Here is a 25,609-nt window from a genome sequence, read left to right as displayed (position 1 = left end):
TTAGGCTCAATAGACGCCCTGCGCACTCTTCTTACCTTCAGACTGTCCTGCATCTGTTTAGGGAAGAACAGGTCCAGACCTACTTCTTTCCTGGAAACAAGCACATATCCTCTATTATAGGCTAATCACACAGTATCCTCTATTATAGGCTAATCACACATTATCCTCTATTATAGGCTAATCACACAGTATCCTCTATTATAGGCTAATCACACAGTACCCTGTATTATAGGCTAATCACACAGTATTCTGTATTATAGGCTAATCACACAGTACCCTGTATTATAGGCTAATCACACAGTATCCTGTATTATAGGCTAATCACACAGTATCCTCTATTATAGGCTAATCACACAGTATCCTCTATTATAGGCTAATCACACAGTATCCTGTATTATAGGCTAATCACACAGTATTCTATATTATAGGCTAATCACACAGTACCCTGTATTATAGGCTAATCACACAGTATCCTGTATTATAGGCTAATCACACAGTATCCTCTATTATAGGCTAATCACACAGTATCCTGTATTATAGAATAATCACACAGTATCCTGTATTATAGGCTAATCACACAGTATTCTCTATTATAGGCTAATCACACAGTATCCTCTATTATAGGCTAATCACACAGTATCCTGTATTATAGGCTAATCACACAGTATCCTCTATTATAAGCTAATCACACAGTATTATGTATTATAGGCTAATCACACAGTATTCTGTATTATAGGCTAATCACACAGTATCCTATATTATAGGCTAATCTCACAGTATCCTCTATTATAAGCTAATCACACAGTATCCTGTATTATAGGCTAATCACACAGTATTATGTATTATAGGCTAATCATACAGTACCCTGTATTATAGGCTAATCACACAGTATCCTATATTATAGACTAATCACACAGTATCCTGTATTACAAGCTAATCACACAGTAACCTGTATTATAGGTATTATAGGCTAATCACACAGTATTCTGTATTATAGTATTATGGATGGGGGAGGTGGAGAGAGAGAGGGAGAGGAAGGAAAAGACGGGAGGGTGGGGGAAAAGAGATTAATAGCTGGCGATTGACAGTTCTAAAATCCAAGTGTTCCTAGTTTTGCAATGTGGAAGAGACAAACTTTCATTATCTATATAATAAGCGAGAAAGTGTGTGTCTGTCTGTTTATCCGTTTTGCATGGCCAGAGTTTTGTACCTACAGTAGCTCCACTAAATTTGGCATGGTGGTGTAGTTTGACCAGTATTAGGTTTTTGGCTGTGCTTGAAGTTTATAAGGACCATAAAGGTCTACATGGTGCCCACCATTTAGGCCGTGGAGTCTCTGATTTGAAGTTTTTGTTTAAGCACGTTTGCTCAGGATGTCTTCCAGTGCCTAAAACTGCAATGATCTGAAGGCACAGGCTGATATGTACTAGTTAGGGGCAGGCAGAGCTCCAACAGAAGAGCAGTGAGTCAGAGGATCAACTGTCACACTGCACCTGCACTGACAGTTACTCATTTCCTCCAAGCACATTTTCATATGCCATGCTCTCCAATGCTGGTCTGCAATTTAAAAAATGAAGGCTGCAGATGTACTTCAAGGTCCATTTTTTCAACCCAGGCAACGGATTACTGAGAGAAAGGCACAGAGAGGGCACAATGTCTGAGGCTTCCCTGCTATGCGGAACAGCAGGAAACATATTTCCCCTTCGCAAAAACACTTGATTCCCATACCAGCTCTGAGCAAGGTGCAGATTCGGTCTTCTCCTTTACTTATGGTACCTCAAGGTTCCACTTCAGAGATGAAACACTTTGTACAATGTAATAAAAATCCTCAACGCGCAAATGTGACACATGTAATAAAACGCAGCCCGGGACTTCCCTTACTCTCAGGATCCCTGTCATCCAGGAACTGAGCAGCATTGTTAGAGACATACTGTATATAAAAGTCTAACTGAATGAAAGGGGGGGCTTTGAGGAAAGTAGGGAGCTCGGCCATGTGCTCTTGGCCTACAATTTAAGCGCACTGGTGCAAAGACAGGGTGTTCCCAGTGCTCTCTGTTAATGAATAATACTGTGTCTATAGCAATCTGAGAATAAAGCTGTAACGCCAGCAAGTAGAAGGCATAAAACAAGGAAAAATAAGCTGAAAAAGCAGAAAAGTAAAAAGACACAATTGCACATCCAAGTTGCCCTGATACTCCAGCATGAAACTGGTCTATTCATCTAATAAGATCCGCCTGCATCAATATGGGGGGCGGCAGACGTCACATAGAGCCGTGGTTAGGCATCAATATAGACCTCAGTTACCGTGACAGTCACTTCTAGTGCTTCGTATGGGCCAAAATAAAGCAACAGGAAGGAAAACCAGTAGCAACAAATTGGACAACTGCATTTATCTTTGTTTTCCTGCTTCTTTCCTGTTTTATTGTCGTCTCCTTGTTCTTTCCTTGTTCCCCTCACTCTACGTTGCCTGTAATTTGCCATCAGATTCAAAACAATAGGTTTAGTACATACAATGAGGAAATAAAGGGTTCTATATTCCCTAACTTACCTTTAGTGTGATACAGGTGTCATTGCACACTAAGCTGTACACGTGCTGTAGTGTGTCCGTCACATATGTGTATGTGCGGCTATCGCATGCTAACACTGTAACAGTAACTAGCTCTATTATCAGCATTGTCTTGTCTCATTACTGATAGTAACTCCATAGTGTCTACTTACTCTAAGAAATCAAAGTTGGATCTCTTCTCCAGAGCGTTCTGGGGCATGTCTTTATAGAACCGCCTGAAAAACATATGGAGGAAACATTTACTGCCGTGAAGGCAACAACTCGCTATATACTAAAGAAGATAGTGATTTTTTAATATAATGCTTCCACCACTTTAGTTAGCTGCAAGGACCACCTCTGCAATGCCGACACTGTAATCTCCCTCTACCCTTATGTACTATCCTGTGTAACCTGCTGTCTCTGTTCTATCTCAACATAGGAGCCGCAAAGCTACCTACAGCTCAACAGCTCCAAAACTGAGTGTATAATCTTCCTCCCAGAGCCCCCAACCTCCCCTCATATCACCGTCATCATAACGCTCACCAAAACGCATGGTGCGATGCGTGCACATGTTTGTGACGCGATCAGCCACAATGTAACTGGGCGCATGTGTTTTATCCACTCTCCTTACTTCCCACCTTGAATACTGTAACCTGCTGCTACGTGGCACTCTCTTCAGCCGTCTTTCCTCACTGCAATCATTCCTCCGTGCCGCAGCAAGACTGATCTCTTTCTCTCACATCTGCCGTAACACTCCGCCAATCCCTACACTGGCACCCCATGTCCTCTAGTCCAATACACTGGCACCCCATGTCCTCTAGTCCAATACACTGGCACCCCATGTCCTCTAGTCCAATACACTGACACCCCATGTCCTCTAGTCCAATACACTGACACCCCATGTCCTCTAGTCCAATACACTGACACCCCATGTCCTCTAGTCCAATACACTGGCACCCCATGTCTTCTAGTCCAATACACTGACACCCTATGTCTTCTAGTCCAATACACTGGCACCCCATGTCTTCTAGTCCAATACACTGGCACCCCATGTCTTCTAGTCCAATACACTGGCACCCCATGTCCTCTAGTCCAATACACTGGCACCCCATGTCTTCTAGTCCAATACACTGGCACCCCATGTCTTCTAGTCCAATACACTGACACCCCATGTCCTCTAGTCCAATACACTGACACCCCATGTCTTCTAGTCCAATACACTGGCACCCCATGTCTTCTAGTCCAATACACTGACACCCCATGTCCTCTAGTCCAATACACTGACACCCCATGTCCTCTAGTCCAATACACTGGCACCCCATTTCTTCTAGTCCAATACACTGACACCCCATGTCCTCTAATCCAATACACTGACACCCCATGTCCTCTAGTCCAATACACTGGCACCCCATGTCTTCTAGTCCAATACACTGACACCACATGTCCTCTAGTTACACTGGCACCCCATGTCCTCTAGTCCAATACACTGACACCCCATGTCTTCTAGTCCAATACACTGGCACCCCATGTCTTCTAGTCCAATACACTGACACCCCATGTCCTCTAGTCCAATACACTGACATCCCATGTCCTCTAGTCCAATACACTGGCACCCCATGTCCTCTAGTCCAATACACTGACACCCCATGTCCTCTAGTCCAATACACTGACACCCCAAGTCCTCTAGTCCAATACACTGGCACCCCATGTCTTCTAGTCCAATACACTGGCACCCCATGTCTTCTAGTCCAATACACTGACACCCCATGTCCTCTAGTCCAATACACTGACACCCCATGTCCTCTAGTCCAATACACTGGCACCCCATTTCTTCTAGTCCAATACACTGACACCCCATGTCCTCTAATCCAATACACTGACACCCCATGTCCTCTAGTCCAATACACTGGCACCCCATGTCTTCTAGTCCAATACACTGACACCACATGTCCTCTAGTTACACTGGCACCCCATGTCCTCTAGTCCAATACACTGACACCCCATGTCTTCTAGTCCAATACACTGGCACCCCATGTCTTCTAGTCCAATACACTGACACCCCATGTCCTCTAGTCCAATACACTGACACCCCATGTCCTCTAGTCCAATACACTGGCACCCCATGTCTTCTAGTCCAATACACTGACACCCCATGTCCTCTAGTCCAATACACTGACACCCCATGTCCTCTAGTCCAATACACTGACACCCCAAGTCCTCTAGTCCAATACACTGGCACCCCATGTCTTCTAGTCCAATACACTGACACCACATGTCCTCTAGTTACACTGGCACCCCATGTCCTGTAGTCCAATACACTGACACCCCATGTCTTCTAGTCCAATACACTGGCACCCCATGTCTTCTAGTCCAATACACTGACACCCCATGTCCTCTAGTCCAATACACTGACACCCCATGTCCTCTAGTCCAATACACTGGCACCCCATGTCTTCTAGTCCAATACACTGACACCCCATGTCCTCTAGTCCAATACACTGACACCCCATGTCCTCTAGTCCAATACACTGGCACCCCATGTCTTCTAGTCCAATACACTGACACCCCATGTCCTCTAGTCCAATACACTGACACCCCATGTCCTCTAGTCCAATACACTGACACCCCATGTCCTCTAGTCCAATACACTGGCACCCCATGTCTTCTAGTCCAATACACTGACACCCCATGTCTTCTAGTCCAATACACTGGCACCCCATGTCTTCTAGTCCAATACACTGGCACCCCATGTCTTCTAGTCCAATACACTGGCACCCCATGTCTTCTAGTCCAATACACTGGCACCCCATGTCTTCTAGTCCAATACACTGGCACCCCATGTCTTCTAGTCCAATACACTGACACCCCATGTCCTCTAGTCCAATACACTGACACCCCATGTCCTCTAGTCCAATACACTGGCACCCCATGTCTTCTAGTCCAATACACTGACACCCCATGTCCTCTAGTCCAATACACTGACACCCCATGTCCTCTAGTCCAATACACTGGCACCCCATGTCTTCTAGTCCAATACACTGACACCCCATGTCCTCTAGTCCAATACACTGACACCCCATGTCCTCTAGTCCAATACACTGACACCCCATGTCCTCTAGTCCAATACACTGGCACCCCATGTCTTCTAGTTCAATACACTGACACCCCATGTCTTCTAGTCCAATACACTGGCACCCCATGTCTTCTAGTCCAATACACTGGCACCCCATGTCTTCTAGTCCAATACACTGGCACCCCATGTCTTCTAGTCCAATACACTGACACCCCATGTCCTCTAGTCCAATACACTGGCACCCCATGTCTTCTAGTCCAATACACTGGCACCCCATGTCTTCTAGTCCAATACACTGGCACCCCATGTCTTCTAGTATAATACACTGGCACCCCATGTCTTCTAGTCCAATACACTGACACCCCATGTCCTCTAGTCCAATACACTGACACCCCATGTCCTCTAGTCCAATACACTGACACCACATGTCTTCTAGTCCAATACACTGGCACCCCATGTCTTCTTGTCCAATACACTGGCACCCCATGTCTTCTAGTCCAATACACTGACACCCCATGTCCTCTAGTCCAATACACTGGCACCCCATGTCCTCTAGTCCAATACACTGGCACCCCATGTCTTCTAGTCCAATACACTGGCACCCCATGTCTTCTAGTCCAATACACTGGCACCCCATGTCTTCTAGTCCAATACACTGACGCCCCATGTCCTCTAGTCCAATACACTGACACCACATGTCTTCTAGTCCAATACACTGGCACCCCATGTCTTCTAGTCCAATACACTGGCACCCCATGTCTTGTAGTCCAATACACTGGCACCCCATGTCTTCTAGTCCAATACACTGGCACCCCATGTCTTCTAGCGTTAAAATAAAAATTAACCTTATGTCTGGTCTGTCTCTCACACTCACAAACAAGATTTCTCCTGTGCTGTTGCCCATTACACATCTGATTACACTCTATCATATCCTTTACATCTCTCTGCAAAAGTATATCTTCAATAAAGCTTACCTTACTCTCGCCTATACTCCCCAACACTAATGCACACTCATACCTACCGTAACCCCCACGTTAATGCACTCTCATAGCTACCCTACTCTCGCCTAACCCCCCACACTAATGCACTCATACCTATCCTACTCTCGCTTACCCCCCCAACATAATGCACACTCATACCTACCCTACTCTCACCTACCCCCTCACACTAATGCACCCTCATACCTACCCTACTCTCGCCTAACCCCCCACACTAATGCACTCATACCTACCTTACTCTCACCTACCCCCTCACACTAATGTACCCTCATACCTACCTTACTCTCGCTTAACCCCCCACACTAATGCACTCATACCTACCCTACTCTCGTTTAACCCCCCAACATAATACACACTCATACCTACCCTACTCTCACCTACCCCTCACACTAATACACCCTCATACCTACCTAATGGTGCATACACACGATCAGATTTTTCCTTCAGATATGAACGATAACGATTTAAAAATCGTTCAGTCTTTCCAATCGTTCAAATCGTTCAAAACTTTGGTAAAATCGTTCAAATCTTTCAAATCGTTTAATCGTTCAGTCGTTCATCTGACAAATCTGACAAGTCTGACAAATCTGACCGTGTGTACGCTCCATTACTCTCGCTTAACCCCCCACACTAATGCACTCATACCTACCCTACTCTCGTTTAACCCCCCAACATAATACACCCTCATACCTACCCTACTCTCACCTACCCCCTACACTAATGCACCCTCATACCTACCCTACTCTCACCTAACCCCCCATACTAATGCACTCATACCTACCCTACTCTCACCTAACCCACTACACTAATGCACTCATACCTACCCTACTCTCACCTACCCCCTCACACTAATGCACTCATACCTACCCTACTCTCGCTTAACCCCCCATACTAATGCACCCTCATACCTACCTTACTCTCGCCTAACCTCTCACACTAATGCACACTCATGCCTACCCTACTCTCACCTAACCCCCTACACTAATGCACCCTCATACCTACCCCACTCTCACCTAACCCCCCACACTAATGCACTCATACCTACCCTACTCTCACCTACCCCCTCACACTAATACACCCTCATACCTACCTTACTCTCGCTTAACCCCCCACACTAATGCACTCATACCTACCCTACTCTCGTTTAACCCCCCAACATAACACACTCATACCTACCCTACTCTCACCTACCCCCTACACTAATGCACCCTCATACCTACCCTACTCTCACCTAACCCCCCATACTAATGCACTCATACCTACCCTACTCTCACCTAACCCACTACACTAATGCACTCATACCTACCCTACTCTCGCATAACCCCCCATACTAATGCACCCTCATACCTACCTTACTCTCGCCTAACCTCTCACACTAATGCACCCTCATACCTACCCTACTCCCAGGGGCAGAACTATGGGAGACAATGGAGGCGCCGGCCGCTGGGCTCCAGCTCTGAAGGGGCACCTCCTCCATTGTCCACAACATATTCACCCCACTTAGAGCTGTAACTATGTACCCGGAGTGTACCGTCACGGCAGCCCAATACATGGCACCTGAGAAGCCACCATACACTAGTGGAGAGCTCTATGTCAGACCATCAGCTGCTGCCTTCATCTATCTATAGCCTGTCTGCACCCGAATTGCTACATTACAGTGTCAGCGGCTGTGACTGGGGGGGTGGCACCAAATTATAACTTGCCTCCGGGCGTCTGGGATGAACTTACGTCACTGCCTACTCCCTCCTATCTTCCCCCACTAATGCACCCTCATACCAACCCTAATTCTATCTCATCACATACGCTGGCTGTACAGTAGCTGCCGCTCCATTGCAGCAAACTGTAAATCAATGGCAGCTAATAAGAGGGACTTCTTGCTGTTATCCGCAGAACACCTGGAGTATAAGGTATTCCTGAGATGTGGAACGCGTTAGTATTGCGATGAGTATGCGGAGTGAGCAGGAGCCAGTGACATTTATCTCCCGCTGGTGCAGTTGCCATTTACAGGAGCAGAACCATCACATCCGCCGAGAAGTAGCTGACGCTGACCCAATATACAACAGACAGACAGACAGACAGACAGCCTCATCTTCATTCTCCTACCCCGACAGGTGTTACAGAGGGGGCACAGGTAGCAGCGGTGAGCTGGCTGAGGGGTTCCTTACCGGAGTTCCAGGCAGCCGAGTTGCAGGGCCATGCCCTCGCTGACCTTGGTAGCGTATTGCTGCATGTAGTCATTCCTCAGCTGGTGAGACACAGACAGTGACAGATTAGATGCCATGTACTAATTATCACTCATCCGTCTATACACTCATGCCAGCTAATCAGTATATTCTAACTGGTTTCAACCTGGGTTTTTTGCATACGTCCGGGGAAGGGTGGGCGCTGTATAAATGTGATAGACTCACAGGATCTACTACATAATCCATTCCCTATCTGTAATCTGTATGTAGGTACATTATAGTATCTAGCACAGGGTCTAGTATCTAACATGTACCTGCTATTGCCCTGCATGTGCTCTGTGCTGTGTATATGTCACCAGTACACACATAGGGCCTGAATCAGAGCCGGACGCAATTAGCGCTCGCTCGTCCTGAAAATAGGGGTGGCTATTCAAATGAACCGTTTGCTGTTTGCGGTCTGTTCATGCCTCTAGGTCTGAACGAGCGAACAAAACTTGCGGTCGTTTTTTGGGAAACTACGCCCCCTGGCCGCTCGCATCCTACGTCATGTCCGCTATTTATTAGATTAATCGAGTACATCGACCAGCGTATGAACTGCTCGCTATTCTTGTGGTTGGTTTTTCCTACCGCTATCATGCGAGCAGTTCTGGCTATAAAATAACCCAGTGACGTGGTCAGTGACGCTGCTGTATTAATTATGCACACCCATAAAACGCCCGTTTTGACCTTTAAGCACGCCTGCGTTTGGATCTCCACTCCCCGTTTTCAAGCACCTTCCCCTGTTACCACCCACATACGCCTCCTCCCGTCACTCAAATTATCAGGCATTCGCTATTTAGCGAACAAATGATTTTCGGCCGCACTGACTGGTTCGCGCATGCATATAACGATCCGTACGCATGCGCAGTTGTGCAAACATCGCTCGGAAGGAACGAGCGGCCGCTTACGAGCGGCTCTGAATCAGGCCCATAATCCATTCCCTATCTGTAATCTGTATGTAGGTACACTATGGTATCTAGCACAGGGTATATAACATGTACCTGCTATTGCTCTGCATGTGCTCTGGGCTGTGTATATGTGCTCTGGGCTGTGTATATGTGCTCTGGGCTGTGTATATGTGCTCTGGGCTGTGTATATGTGCTCTGGGCTGTGTATATGTGCTCTGGGCTGTGTATATGTGCTCTGGGCTGTGTATATGTGCTCTGGGCTGTGTATATGTGCTCTGGGCTGTGTATATGTGCTCTGGGCTGTGTATATGTGCTCTGGGCTGTGTATATGTGCTCTGGGCTGTGTATATGTGCTCTGGGCTGTGTATATGTGCTCTGGGCTGTGTATATGTGCTCTGGGCTGTGTATATGTGCTCTGGGCTGTGTATATGTGCTCTGGGCTGTGTATATGTGCTCTGGGCTGTGTATATGTGCTCTGGGCTGTGTATATGTGCTCTGGGCTGTGTATATGTGCTCTGGGCTGTGTATATGTGCTCTGGGCTGTGTATATGTGCTCTGGGCTGTGTATATGTGCTCTGGGCTGTGTATATGTGCTCTGGGCTGTGTATATGTGCTCTGGGCTGTGTATATGTGCTCTGGGCTGTGTATATGTGCTCTGGGCTGTGTATATGTGCTCTGGGCTGTCTATATGTGCTCTGGGCTGTCTATATGTGCTCTGGGCTGTCTATATGTGCTCTGGGCTGTCTATATGTGCTCTGGGCTGTCTATATGTGCTCTGGGCTGTCTATATGTGCTCTGGGCTGTCTATATGTGCTCTGGGCTGTCTATATGTGCTCTGGGCTGTCTATATGTGCTCTGGGCTGTCTATATGTGCTCTGGGCTGTCTATATGTGCTCTGGCCTGTCTATATGTGCTCTGGGCTGTGTATATGTGCTCTGGGCTGTCTATATGTGCTCTGGGCTGTCTATATGTGCTCTGGGCTGTCTATATGTGCTCTGGGCTGTCTATATGTGCTCTGGGCTGTCTATATGTGCTCTGGGCTGTCTATATGTGCTCTGGGCTGTCTATCTGTGCTCTGGGCTGTCTATATGTGCTCTGGGCTGTCTATCTGTGCTCTGGGCTGTCTATATGTGCTCTGGGCTGTCTATCTGTGCTCTGGGCTGTCTATATGTGCTCTGGGCTGTCTATCTGTGCTCTGGGCTGTCTATATGTGCTCTGGCCTGTCTATCTGTGCTCTGGGCTGTCTATATGTGCTCTGGCCTGTCTATATGTGCTCTGGCCTGTCTATATGTGCTCTGGCCTGTCTATATGTGCTCTGGGCTGTCTATATGTGCTCTGGGCTGTCTATATGTGCTCTGGCCTGTCTATATGTGCTCTGGGCTGTCTATATGTGCTCTGGCCTGTCTATATGTGCTCTGGGCTGTGTATATGTGCTCTGGGCTGTCTATATGTGTTCTGGGCTGTCTATATGTGCTCTGGGCTGTGTATATGTGCTCTGGGCTGTGTATATGTGCTCTGGGCTGTGTATATGTGCTCTGGGCTGTCTATATGTGTTCTGGGCTGTGTATATGTGCTCTGGGCTGTGTATATGTGCTCTGGGCTGTGTATATGTGCTCTGGGCTGTGTATATGTGCTCTGGGCTGTGTATATGTGTTCTGGGCTGTGTATATGTGTTCAGGGCTGTGTATATGTGTTCTGGGCTGTGTATATGTGTTCTGGGCTGTGTATATGTGCTCTGGGCTGTGTATATGTGCTCTGGGCTGTGTATATGTGTTCTGGGCTGTGTATATGTGCTCTGGGCTGTGTATATGTGCTCTGGGCTGTGTATATGTGCTCTGGGCTGTGTATATGTGCTCTGGGCTGTGTATATGTGCTCTGGGCTGTGTATATGTGCTCTGGGCTGTGTATATGTGCTCTGGGCTGTGTATATGTGCTCTGGGCTGTGTATATGTGCTCTGGGCTGTGTATATGTGCTCTGGGCTGTGTATATGTGCTCTGGGCTGTGTATATGTGTTCTGGGCTGTGTATATGTGCTCTGGGCTGTGTATATGTGCTCTGGGCTGTGTATATGTGCTCTGGGCTGTGTATATGTGTTCTGGGCTGTGTATATGTGCTCTGGGCTGTGTATATGTGCTCTGGGCTGTGTGTATATGTGCTCTGGGCTGTGTATATGTGCTCTGGGCTGTGTATATGTGCTCTGGGCTGTGTATATGTGCTCTGGGCTGTGTATATGTGCTCTGGGCTGTGTATATGTGCTCTGGGCTGTGTATATGTGCTCTGGGCTGTGTATATGTGCTCTGGGCTGTGTATATGTGCTCTGGGCTGTGTATATGTGCTCTGGGCTGTGTATATGTGCTCTGGCCTGTGTATATGTGCTCTGGGCTGTGTATATGTGCTCTGGGCTGTGTATATGTGCTCTGGGCTGTGTATATGTGCTCTGGGCTGTGTATATGTGTTCTGGGCTGTGTATATGTGCTCTGGGCTGTGTATATGTGCTCTGGGCTGTGTATATGTGCTCTGGGCTGTGTATATGTGTTCTGGGCTGTGTATATGTGTTCTGGGCTGTGTATATGTGTTCTGGGCTGTGTATATGTGCTCTGGGCTGTGTATATGTGCTCTGGGCTGTGTATATGTGCTCTGGGCTGTGTATATGTGTTCTGGGCTGTGTATATGTGCTCTGGGCTGTGTATATGTGCTCTGGGCTGTGTATATGTGCTCTGGGCTGTGTATATGTGCTCTGGGCTGTGTATATGTGCTCTGGGCTGTGTATATGTGCTCTGGGCTGTGTATATGTGTTCTGGGCTGTGTATATGTGCTCTGGGCTGTGTATATGTGCTCTGGGCTGTGTATATGTGCTCTGGGCTGTGTATATGTGTTCTGGGCTGTGTATATGTGCTCTGGGCTGTGTATATGTGCTCTGGGCTGTGTATATGTGCTCTGGGCTGTGTATATGTGCTCTGGGCTGTGTATATGTGCTCTGGGCTGTGTATATGTGCTCTGGGCTGTGTATATGTGCTCTGGGCTGTGTATATGTGCTCTGGGCTGTGTATATGTGCTCTGGGCTGTGTATATGTGCTCTGGGCTGTGTATATGTGCTCTGGGCTGTCTATATGTGCTCTGGGCTGTGTATATGTGCTCTGGGCTGTGTATATGTGCTCTGGGCTGTGTATATGTGCTCTGGGCTGTGTATATGTGCTCTGGGCTGTCTATATGTGCTCTGGGCTGTGTATATGTGCTCTGGGCTGTCTATATGTGCTCTGGGCTGTCTATATGTGCTCTGGGCTGTCTATATGTGCTCTGGGCTGTCTATATGTGTTCTGGGCTGTCTATATGTGCTCTGGGCTGTCTATATGTGCTCTGGGCTGTCTATATGTGCTGGGCTGTCTATATGTGCTCTGGGCTGTCTATATGTGTTCTGGGCTGTCTATATGTGCTCTGGGCTGTCTATATGTGCTCTGGGCTGTCTATATGTGCTCTGGGCTGTCTATATGTGCTCTGGGCTGTCTATATGTGCTCTGGGCTGTCTATATGTGTTCTGGGCTGTCTATATGTGCTCTGGGCTGTCTATATGTGCTCTGGGCTGTCTATATGTGCTCTGGGCTGTCTATATGTGCTCTGGGCTGTGTATATGTGTTCTGGGCTGTCTATATGTGCTCTGGGCTGTGTATATGTGCTCTGGGCTGTGTATATGTGTTCTGGGCTGTCTATATGTGCTCCGGGCTGTCTATATGTGTTCCGGGCTGTCTATATGTGCTCTGGGCTGTGTATATGTGTTCTGGGCTGTGTATATGTGTTCTGGGCTGTCTATATGTGCTCTGGGCTGTCTATATGTGCTCTGGGCTGTGTATATGTGCTCTGGGCTGTGTATATGTGTTCTGGGCTGTGTATATGTGCTCTGGGCTGTCTATATGTGCTCTGGGCTGTGTATATGTGCTCTGGGCTGTGTATATGTGCTCTGGGCTGTGTATATGTGCTCTGGGCTGTGTATATGTGCTCTGGGCTGTGTATATGTGCTCTGGGCTGTGTATATGTGCTCTGGGCTGTGTATATGTGCTCTGGGCTGTGTATATGTGCTCTGGGCTGTGTATATGTGTTCTGGGCTGTGTATATGTGCTCTGGGCTGTGTATATGTGTTCTGGGCTGTGTATATGTGCTCTGGGCTGTGTATATGTGTTCTGGGCTGTGTATATGTGCTCTGGGCTGTGTATATGTGCTCTGGGCTGTGTATATGTGCTCTGGGCTGTGTATATGTGCTCTGGGCTGTGTATATGTGCTCTGGGCAGTGTATATGTGCTCTGGGCTGTGTATATGTGTTCTGGGCTGTGTATATGTGCTCTGGGCTGTGTATATGTGTTCTGGGCAGTGTATATGTGCTCTGGGCTGTGTATATGTGTTCTGGGCTGTGTATATGTGCTCTGGGCTGTGTATATGTGTTCTGGGCAGTCTATATGTGCTCTGGGCTGTGTATATGTGCTCTGGGCTGTCTATATGTGCTCTGGGCTGTGTATATGTGCTCTGGGCTGTCTATATGTGCTCTGGGCTGTGTATATGTGCTCTGGGCTGTGTATATGTGTTCTGGGCTGTCTATATGTGCTCTGGGCTGTCTATATGTGTTCTGGGCTGTGTATATGTGCTCTGGGCTGTGTATATGTGCTCTGGGCTGTGTATATGTGCTCTGGGCTGTGTATATGTGCTCTGGGTTGTGTATATGTGTTCTGGGCTGTGTATATGTGTTCTGGGCTGTGTATATGTGCTCTGGGCTGTGTATATGTGTTCTGGGCTGTGTATATGTGCTCTGGGCTGTGTATATGTGCTCTGGGCTGTGTATATGTGCTCTGGGCTGTGTATATGTGTTCTGGGCTGTGTATATGTGTTCTGGGCTGTCTATATGTGCTCTGGGCTGTGTATATGTGCTCTGGGCTGTGTATATGTGTTCTGGGCTGTGTATATGTGCTCTGGGCTGTCTATATGTGTTCTGGGCTGTCTATATGTGCTCTGGGCTGTGTATATGTGTTCTGGGCTGTGTATATGTGCTCTGGGCTGTGTATATGTGCTCTGGGCTGTGTATATGTGCTCTGGGCTGTGTATATGTGTTCTGGGCTGTGTATATGTGTTCAGGGCTGTGTATATGTGCTCTGGGCTGTGTATATGTGTTCTGGGCTGTGTATATGTGCTCTGGGCTGTGTATATGTGTTCAGGGCTGTGTATATGTGTTCTGGGCTGTGTATATGTGCTCTGGGCTGTGTATATGTGCTCTGGGCTGTGTATATGTGCTCTGGGCTGTGTATATGTGCTCTGGGCTGTGTATATGTGCTCTGGGCTGTGTATATGTGCTCTGGGCTGTGTATATGTGCTCTGGGCTGTGTATATGTGCTCTGGGCTGTGTATATGTGTTCTGGGCTGTGTATATGTGCTCTGGGCTGTGTATATGTGCTCTGGGCTGTGTATATGTGCTCTGGGCTGTGTATATGTGCTCTGGGCTGTGTATATGTGCTCTGGGCTGTGTATATGTGCTCTGGGCTGTGTATATGTGCTCTGGGCTGTGTATATGTGTTCTGGGCTGTGTATATGTGCTCTGGGCTGTGTATATGTGTTCTGGGCTGTGTATATGTGTTCTGGGCTGTGTATATGTGCTCTGGGCTGTGTATATGTGCTCTGGGCTGTCTATATGTGTTCTGGGCTGTGTATATGTGCTCTGGGCTGTCTATATGTGTTCTGGGCTGTGTATATGTGCTCTGGGCTGTGTATATGTGCTCTGGGCTGTGTATATGTGCTCTGGGCTGTGTATATGTGTTCTGGGCTGTCTATATGTGCTCTGGGCTGTGTATATGTGTTCTGGGCTGTGTATATGTGCTCTGGGCTGTCTATATGTGCTCTGGGCTGTGTATATGTGCTCTGGGCTGTCTATATGTGCTCTGGGCTGTGTATATGTGCTCTGGGCTGTGTATATGTGCTCTGGGCTGTGTATATGTGCTCTGGGCTGTGTATATGTGCTCTGGGCTGTGTATATGTGTTCTGGGCTGTGTATATGTGTTCTGGGCTGTCTATATGTGCTCTGGGCTGTGTATATGTGCTCTGGGCTGTGTATATGTGTTCTGGGCTGTGTATATGTGCTCTGGGCTGTGTATATGTGCTCTGGGCTGTGTATATGTGCTCTGGGCTGTGTATATGTGCTCTGGGCTGTGTATATGTGCTCTGGGCTGTGTATATGTGCTCTGGGCTGTGTATATGTGCTCTGGGCTGTGTATATGTGCTCTGGGCTGTGTATATGTGCTCTGGGCTGTGTATATGTGCTCTGGGCTGTGTATATGTGCTCTGGGCTGTGTATATGTGCTCTGGGCTGTGTATATGTGCTCTGGGCTGTGTATATGTGCTCTGGGCTGTGTATATGTGCTCTGGGCTGTGTATATGTGCTCTGGGCTGTGTATATGTGCTCTGGGCTGTGTATATGTGTTCTGGGCTGTGTATATGTGCTCTGGGCTGTGTATATGTGCTCTGGGCTGTGTATATGTGTTCTGGGCTGTGTATATGTGCTCTGGGCTGTGTATATGTGCTCTGGGCTGTGTATATGTGCTCTGGGCTGTGTATATGTGCTCTGGGCTGTGTATATGTGTTCTGGGCTGTGTATATGTGCTCTGGGCTGTGTATATGTGTTCTGGGCTGTGTATATGTGCTCTGGGCTGTGTATATGTGCTCTGGGCTGTGCATATGTGCTCTGGGCTGTGCATATGTGCTCTGGGCTGTGCATATGTGCTCTGGGCTGTGCATATGTGTTCTGGGCTGTGCATATGTGTTCTGGGCTGTGTATATGTGCTCTGGGCTGTGTATATGTGTTCTGGGCTGTGTATATGTGCTCTGGGCTGTGTATATGTGTTCTGGGCTGTGTATATGTGCTCTGGGCTGTGTATATGTGTTCTGGGCTGTGTATATGTGCTCTGGGCTGTGTATATGTGCTCTGGGCTGTGTATATGTGCTCTGGGCTGTGTATATGTGTTCTGGGCTGTGTATATGTGCTCTGGGCTGTGTATATGTGCTCTGGGCTGTGTATATGTGCTCTGGGCTGTGTATATGTGTTCTGGGCTGTGTATATGTGCTCTGGGCTGTGTATATGTGTTCTGGGCTGTGTATATGTGTTCTGGGCTGTGTATATTTGCTCTGGGCTGTGTATATGTGTTCTGGGCTGTGTATATGTGTTCTGGGCTGTGTATATGTGCTCTGGGCTGTGTATATGTGTTCTGGGCTGTGTATATGTGTTCTGGGCTGTGTATATGTGCTCTGGGCTGTGTATATGTGCTCTGGGCTGTGTATATGTGCTCTGGGCTGTGTATATGTGTTCTGGGCTGTGTATATGTGTTCTGGGCTGTGTATATGTGCTCTGGGCTGTGTATATGTGCTCTGGGCTGTGTATATGTGTTCTGGGCTGTGTATATGTGCTCTGGGCTGTGTATATGTGCTCTGGGCTGTGTATATGTGTTCTGGGCTGTGTATATGTGTTCTGGGCTGTGTATATGTGCTCTGGGCTGTGTATATGTGTTCTGGGCTGTGTATATGTGCTCTGGGCTGTGTATATGTGCTCTGGGCTGTGTATATGTGTTCTGGGCTGTGTATATGTGTTCTGGGCTGTGTATATGTGCTCGGGGCTGTGTATATGTGCTCTGGGCTGTGTATATGTGTTCTGGGCTGTGTATATGTGTTCTGGGCTGTGTATATGTGCTCTGGGCTGTGTATATGTGTTCTGGGCTGTGTATATGTGCTCTGGGCTGTGTATATGTGTTCTGGGCTGTGTATATGTGTTCTGGGCTGTGTATATGTGTTCTGGGCTGTGTATATGTGCTCTGGGCTGTGTATATGTGTTCTGGGCTGTGTATATGTGTTCTGGGTTGTGTATATGTGCTCTGGGCTGTGTACGTCAGTGTAACTTCTAGTAGCTTCTTATTAGTGATGTCCCATGTATGGATGGAAATGTAGCCATCATTCATTCCCATAGACTGTGCTAACGCTTCTTTATTGTCTGATGTATCGATGGGATGTAGTTTATAGCCCAGCTGTCGAGGGATGCCGGCACTCTGACTCCCGACGCCATTCAGGATCCCAGCGCCAACATCCCGACGGCAAGTATTGGAGTGAGGGGGAGGGTTAAGAGATAGTGTTAGGCACTAGGGGAAGGATCAGGCTGCGGGGAATCGGGGGGGGGGGGGGTTAGGTTTAGGCTAGGGGGAGGGGGGGGAGTTAGGTTTAGGCTGCAGGGGGGAGGGTTAGGTTTAGGCTGTGGGGAGGGATGGTCGTAATACAGATAGATCCATGTACTGTACATCTAGCCTCCTAGCGCGTTAACAGCCCCTCTAGTCGCACCATGCCGTAGCGTGACTCGGTAGCGCCGAGCATCTTTTCGTGTGACTTGTTCCCTTAAAATGCATCTTATTCGCAAAGCGATGCTTACAGGATGCACAATCAGCTTATGCTGAGCAAAACGGTATGCGACTGTGCGACTGTGGCTGTATCTGCATGCCGCTACGTTACAGTGTCACACAGCATTTCGGGTTGCAGACATAAATAAATTAAATCTAAATTAAATTGCTCCATATCTCCCTGGTTTCCGCCTCTGGATATTTTAATTTTGGGAACTATAGGTGTGATACACAGCAGGTAATGAGACATACTGTAGGATGTTTTGTTGAATTTTCACTTAAGTCCAGCAGAGGGCAGCAGTGCGTTTTTATCCTTGCTCCAATACCAGAGGAATACTAAGGAGACTCATTTATCGCCTGCTGAAGAGATAATACAGGGAGTAAGTGGGGAAGGGTCTCTGGGGAAACTTCAGCTATTACAGACGAAGGGCAGAATTTAGAGACGGGTGGAGCTGCCATTGGTGCGCTTACGTAAGCCCTTTACAGTAAATGGCTCTGTATTGTGTGGTATTGGCTAATTATAGCAGCCACTTTGCTTCATGCCTACAGGACAAAATGGCTGCACCATGGCTTGCTACCTGTAATAGGCTGTTTATCATTCACACATGCTGTACTTGGGTTAGTGCTGCTATCTCACTGCCCACAAACAATCTGAACGCAGCTAACCTGTTGGTAAAAGTAAAGTAATGTTGTTTTATCCTTCTTGAAACTTTCCATGTAGTTATCCGGCAGGTAGCGGATCCGGAGATCGTATCTGGAGAATGAGAATAAAGATGGAGACATTTACACATGATAACTCAGGAGAGTGGATGAGGGGCAACGTTCACACAAATGCTGTCACACACTCCTGATGTCAGTAAGCCATTCCTATACAGCCGGACTGGCCTCTGGGTAATGGCATTTGTATGGTCAACGATATACCCTCTGGGTTTCTAGGACATGACTGATGATGAGGGCGAGATGAATTAATCACCATATTTATAACATAAAGTACATGAGAGTGGAGGGTGAATTGGGGAGTGGGGAAGGGGTGCATGTGTTGGATGTGGCATGAGGAATAGTCTGAAGTCTTATCTAAATAATTTATCTGAATTAAAGACTCTGAGACATACTGGCAGGGAGAAGGGTCAGCTTAGTAACAAGAAAGGTGTAAAGGGGTGAAAGAAAGAATGGCCCTAGAAATGCAGCAAAGATTGTCTGAGCACAAACTGACCAGTGACCAACTGCCAGCTCATCACATCCCCTCAGTACCTAGATGGGGACCAACTGCCAGCTCATCACATCTCCTTAGTACCTAGATGGGGACCAACTGCCAGCTCATCACATCCCCTCAGTATCCAGATAGTGACCAACTGCCAGACGATCACATTTCCTCAGTACCTAGATGGGGACCAACTGCCAGCTCATCACATCCCCTCAGTACCTAGATGGGGACCAACTGCTAGCTCATCACATCTCCTTAGTACCTAGATGGGGACCAACTGCCAGCTCATCACATCCCCTCAGTATCCAGATAGTGACCAACTGCCAGACGATCACATTTCCTCAGTACCTAGATGGGGACCAACTGCCAGCTCATCACATCCCCTCAGTACCTAGATGGGGACCAACTGCCAGCTCATCACATCCCCTCAGTATCTAGATGGAGACCAACTGCCTCTCATCACATCCCCACAGTACCCAGATGGTGACCAACTGCCAGACGATCACATCCCCTCAGTGACTGCAAAGTGTTTCACCTCCTGTGCCTCCTTTATTAATTATAATCATAGGTAGCTAGCTTATTCTTTACTGAATCCTTATGCTTTTGTTTCTAATGCCTTATGATTTGTAATAGTTACATTGTTTTAAGGATTCTCTCAGTTTATTGACTAAAGTGAATGCTTGATTTATTTGTAGCCTTAGATGTATGGTATGTGGTCATTGTTGACTTAAGCCATTTTTATTGCTAGCTTTCTCTGGCTGGCCAATTGGGGGTTTTCATTAATTAGTGTCCACACTTGCCTGCTTCCCTGTATAAGTGTCAGTAGTTTGGCTGGGGAAGCCTTGGCTGGGTGCAGATTTTTTTCTAAGTGCAGTTTTTTAAGTGCATAACTAGCGTTAGACCTGCGTTAAACCGAGGAAAAACAGAATGAGAAAAAAGGTCCATCACGCAACAAACCCCAACAATCTAAAGACTCAGACTACAACTGGACTCCCTGTACAATCACGCCAAGAACACTTCTAATGCTATTAATAATGCTGGCCTTCTGATTCTAGCATACAATTCAATGCTTATCGTACTTTTTCCCATGTCAGTTTATATCTATCAACTTTGAAACACTGTCCTTTATCTCAGCTCTCTTGCCTAGCCTCACATCCTCTGTCTGCTTACAATCTGCGTTATTTTTCACATTCTGCACACTTTAGAACCCCACTTTTATTTCTCCCTATAACAATCTTGTTAATCTGCATACATATTGATACACTGTTCTTTGATACGTCACTGTTTTCTTACTTGCATTCCTACAAATCTCTTGCACTCATATCTCATTTAAATTTCCAAATTTCTTTCCTCTTGTTTACTTATAAACACCATGACAAGGTTTTCGTCAACTCCCTCCTTCCCTCTGTCTCTACCTAATCCTCTGTTCTGCCCCCTGCTTCCACCTTTATCCTTTCCCCCTTATCTCTTCCACCTCCTCCTCCCCTTCTCCCCCCTCCTCTGTCTGCCTACTCTTCACTCCTCACCCATTACTCCACTTTCTTCCTGTTCTACCCCCCCTCTGTCCTACTACCCCACCACCAAACCCTCCTCCTACACTCCTCTCCCTGTCACTTCACCCCACTGCCATCCACATCTCCCTCCCTGCCCACCTCCTATTGGTTCCCTTTCCAGCTCAGGTGCCCGCACCATCACTAAACTCTATTCATATCGGTCCCCCAAATTAATCTCACCTCCACGTTACAGCAACCCGGACAATCTCATTCACATCTCCCCCACAAATGCTATCTCTCTATCCTGTGCCCTCTGGAATGCCAGGTCAGTCTGTAATAAACTGGTCCCCACCCATGACCTTTTTATCTCCAACTCTCTGAATCTCCTAGCCATCACTGAAACTTGGATCTCACCCTCTGACACCACTTCTCCTGCTGCTCTATCCTCTGGGGGCTTTGCCTTCTCCCACACCCCCCGGCCTGGGGGTCGCCATGGTGGTGGAGTTGGGGTCCTTCTATCCACCAGTTACTCATACCAGCTAATACCCTCTGAACCATCCCTTACATTCCCCACATTTGAGGTTCATGCTATACGACTCTTCCAACCAGTAAACCTCAGAGTAGCTGTCATTTACCGTCCCCCTGGCTCTCCCTCCAAATTCCTTGACAACTTCGCTTCCTGGCTCCCTCACTTTCTCTCCTCAGATCTTCCCTCCATTATCCTAGGTGATTTTAATATTCCTATTGACATTCCCACAGAATCCTCTGCAGCTAAACTCCTTACCCTCACCTCTTCATTTGGTCTCGCCCAATGGACCTCCTCACCCTCCCATGTGAGTGGGCACTCACTTGACCTGGTCTTTACGCACCGTTGTGATATTTCTGATTACTCCAATTGCCCATTCCCCCTCTCTGACCATCACCTTCTCTCTTTTAACCTATCCCTCTCTCCTTGCCCTCCTCTAACTCCTAAGGCTACCATTACTAAGCGTAATATTGAGGCTATTGACACTGTTGCTTTTTCCTCCCTGCTGGACTCTCTTCTCTCCCCTATCATTTCTCTCTCCTGTCCTGAACAAGCTACTTCCCTGTACAATTCCTCCCTTGCTTCTGCTCTTGATTCTGTTGCTCCAGCAATAACCACTCACCCTCGCAGATCCACACCACAACCCTGGCATTCCAAATGCACCAGATACCTACAAAAGTGTTCAAGAATTGCGGAGCGTCAGTGGAGAAAGTCACGCTCTAAGGCTGACTTCCTCCATTTCAAATTTATTCTCTCCTCCTACAGTGCTTCCCTGTCTCTCTCCAAACAAACATATTTCAAGAACCTCATCTCCTCCCAGTCCTCAAACCCCCGGCGTCTCTTTGCCACTTTCAACTCCCTACTCTGCCCTTCCCCTCCTCGCCTTCCCTCCTCGCTCTCTGCCCTCGACTTTGCCACCTACTTTACATCTAAAATTGACTCCATACGTGAGGACATCATATCCCATCAGACCCTTAGCACTCCTCTCCCTCCTTGCCCTTACCACCCCTCCCCTTCTGTCTCACCAACTCTGACATCCTTCTCCCCTGCTTCTGGAGAGGAAGTCTTGGCCCTCATCCGGTCCTCCCCTCCTTCCACCTCCCCTCTTGACCCTATCCCTTCCCGTCTCCTCTCCCACTTGTCTCCTTCTGCCTGTTCCCATCTGGCTCACCTCCTTAATCTTTCCCTATCATCTGGCACTGTCCCTTCTGCATTCAAACATGCTCTTGTCTCCCCCATTCTTAAAAAACCTACCCTTGATCCTAACATACTTTCAAACTATCGACCCATCTCTCTTCTCCCTTTTGCTTCCAAACTCCTTGAGCGTATTGTCTACAACCGCCTTACCACCTTTCTTTCCTCCCACTCCCTCCTTGACTCATTTCAATCTGGCTTCCGATCTCTCCACTCCACGGAAACTGCCCTCACGAAAGTCAGCAACGACCTCCTTGCTGCCAAATCCAAGGGTCACTACTCTCTGCTCATTCTCCTTGACCTCTCTGCTGCATTTGACACTGTAGACCACCCTCTCCTCCTGCAAATCCTTTACTCTCTCGGTTTACGTGAAACTGCCCTCTCCTGGCTTTCCTCCTACCTCTCTGATCGTTCCTTCGCTGTGTCCTCTCATGACTCCTCTTCCCCTCCACTTCCACTAAAGGTAGGAGTTCCCCAAGGTTCTGTTCTTGGACCTCTCCTTTTCTCCCTATATACATCCTCTTTAGGTGAACTCATTAACTCCTTTGACCTCCAATATCATCTCTATGCAGATGATACTCAAATTTACCTTTCCACCCCTGAGCTCACCCCTGAGCTCCTTACCCGTATCTCCAACTGTCTCTCTGCTGTCTCTTCGTGGATGTCCCAGCGCTTTCTTAAACTTAACATGTCTAAGACTGAGCTGATCATCTTCCCACCCTCTTCCACTACATCACTTTCCACAATTTCGTTATCTATTGATGGCACAACTATCTCCTCTAGCCCCAAAGTGCGCTGTCTTGGAGTTATCCTAGACTCCTCCCTCTCCTTTAAACCGCACATTCAGCACATCTCGCAGTCCTGCCGTTTTCACCTAAAAAATATCTCCAGGATTAGACCCTTCCTCACCCAGGATGCCACTAAAACCCTCATCCACTCACTGGTCATATCCAGATTGGACTACTGTAACCTTCTCCTAGCTGGCCTCCCAGTCTCTCACCTCTCTCCACTACAATCTGTTCTCAATGCTGCTGCTCGGCTCATCTTCCTCTCCAGACGTTCTATATCTGCTTCCCCTCTCCTTCAAGCCCTACACTGGCTCCCCTTCCCCTTCAGATGCCTATTCAAGGTTCTTACATTCACCTACAAAGCCCTCACCAAATCCTCTCCCGCATACATTTCTGACCTTCTCTCCCTTCACACTCCCACCCGCCCACTTCGCTCAACTAATGCATGCCGCCTCTCTTGCCAACTGATTACTTCCTCCCACTCCCGCATCCGAGATTTTGCCCGTGCTGCTCCCTACCTTTGGAATGCTCTCCCTCTCCCTATCAGACTCTCCACCTCTCTACAAATCTTCAAACGGGCTCTCAAGACCCACTACTTCATCAAGGCCTTCCAGCACTCCTCCTAACCCACCTCATGCTCTTTCCTTCCTATCTTCCCCTTCTGTGTCACGCCTGTCTGTCTGCCCCTCCCCTTAGAATGTAAGCTCTCATGAGCAGGGACCTCTTCCCTCATGTGCTTCTCTTTACATTTTCTTCTACTCTCTACTCCCCATTAGGGCACCTAACACGGGACCGCCAACTCCCGGCAGCTTATTGTGAGTGCTTTAATCACTATTTCAGCAATGTATATAAGTTGTGTCCCTGTCCTGCACTGTAATGTACTGTAAGTTACTTGTTTCTTGTTCACTTATTAGTTCTATGTACTATGTAAGGCGCTGCGGAACACTTGTGGCGCCATATAAATAAAGGATAATAATAATAATACCTAGATGGGGACCAACTGCCAGCTCATCACATCCCCTCAGTACCTAGATGGAGACCAACTGCCAGCTCATCACATCCCCTCAGTACCCAGATGGTGACCAACTGCCAGACGATCACATCCCCTCAGTACCTAGATGGGGACCAACTGCCAGCTCATCACATCCCCTCAGTACCTAGATGGGGACCAACTGCCAGCTCATCACATCCCCTCAGTACCTAGATGAGGGCCAACTCCCAGCTCATCACATCCCCTCAGTACCTAGATGAGGGCCAACTGCCAGCTCATCACATCCCAGTACCTAGATGTGGGCCAACTGCCAGCTCATCACATCCCCTCAGTACCTAGATGAGGACCAACTGCCAGCTCATCACATCCCCTCAGTACCTAGATGGGGACCAACTTCCAGCTAATCACATCCCCTCAGTACCTAGATGGGGACCAACTGCCAGCTCATCACATCCCCTCAGTACCTAGATGGTGACCAACTGCCAGACCATCACATCCCCTCAGTACCTAGATGGGGACCAACTGCCAGCTCATCACATCCCCTCAGTACCTAGATGGTGACCAACTGCCAGATGATCACATCCCCTCAGTACCTAGATGGGGACCAATTGCCACACAAACACATTTCCTCAGTACCTAGATGAGGGCCAACTGCCATCTCACAACAAGAAAATGTCAATGCCGAGATGGGACCAACTACCAGCCCATCACATTCCATCAGTATCTAGATGAGGACCAACTGCCAGCCCAACACATTCCTGCAGTACCTAGATGAGGGCCAACTGCCAGCCCATCATATTCCCTCAATACCTAGATGGGGACCTACCTCCAGCCCATCACATTCCCTCAGTACTACTTAGATGTGGACCAACTGCCAGCCGATCACATTCTCTCAGTACCTAGATGAGGGCCAACTGCCAAGCCCATCGCATTTGCTCAATACCTAGATGGGGACCAACTGCCAGCCCATCACATTCCCACAGTACCTAGATGAGGGCCAACTGCCAGCCTATCACATTCCCTCAGTTCTTAGACAGGGACCAACTGCCAGCCGATCACATTCCCTCAGTACCTAGATGAGGGCCAACTGCCAGCCCACAACAAGAAAACATCAATGCCCAGATGGAGGCCAACTGCCGGCCTATCACATTCCCTCAATACCTAGATGGGGACCAATTGCCAGCTCATCACATTCCCTCAGTACCTAGATGGGAACCAACTGGGTAGAATCAGCCTAACCCATGAAGAGCACATCTCAA

General features: G+C 47.9%; 1 protein-coding gene across 5 annotated transcripts in view; it reads right to left on the bottom strand.

Moving 5' to 3' along the window:
- PTK2B (protein tyrosine kinase 2 beta) overlaps positions 1–25,609 on the bottom strand; it is a 277,303-nt gene that overhangs the window by 94,459 nt on the left and 157,235 nt on the right. For all 5 annotated transcript variants that reach the window (XM_088447585.1, XM_088447587.1, XM_088447588.1 and 2 more), the window contains exons 4-7: positions 18,821–18,908; positions 8,782–8,861; positions 2,719–2,781; positions 36–90 (exon numbers count right to left, since the gene is read on the bottom strand). In XM_088447585.1, coding sequence (XP_088303711.1) covers positions 36–90; positions 2,719–2,781; positions 8,782–8,861; positions 18,821–18,908 — 286 coding nt within the window. The remainder of the gene's footprint in view (positions 1–35; positions 91–2,718; positions 2,782–8,781; positions 8,862–18,820; positions 18,909–25,609) is intronic.

This window comes from Taudactylus pleione, unplaced genomic scaffold (genome assembly GCF_031769625.1).
Source record: "Taudactylus pleione unplaced genomic scaffold, aTauple2 ptg000434l, whole genome shotgun sequence".
Lineage (NCBI taxonomy): Eukaryota > Metazoa > Chordata > Amphibia > Anura > Myobatrachidae > Taudactylus > Taudactylus pleione.
Note: the sequence above shows the minus strand (reverse complement) of the source record. Positions and strands in the feature narration are given on the sequence as shown.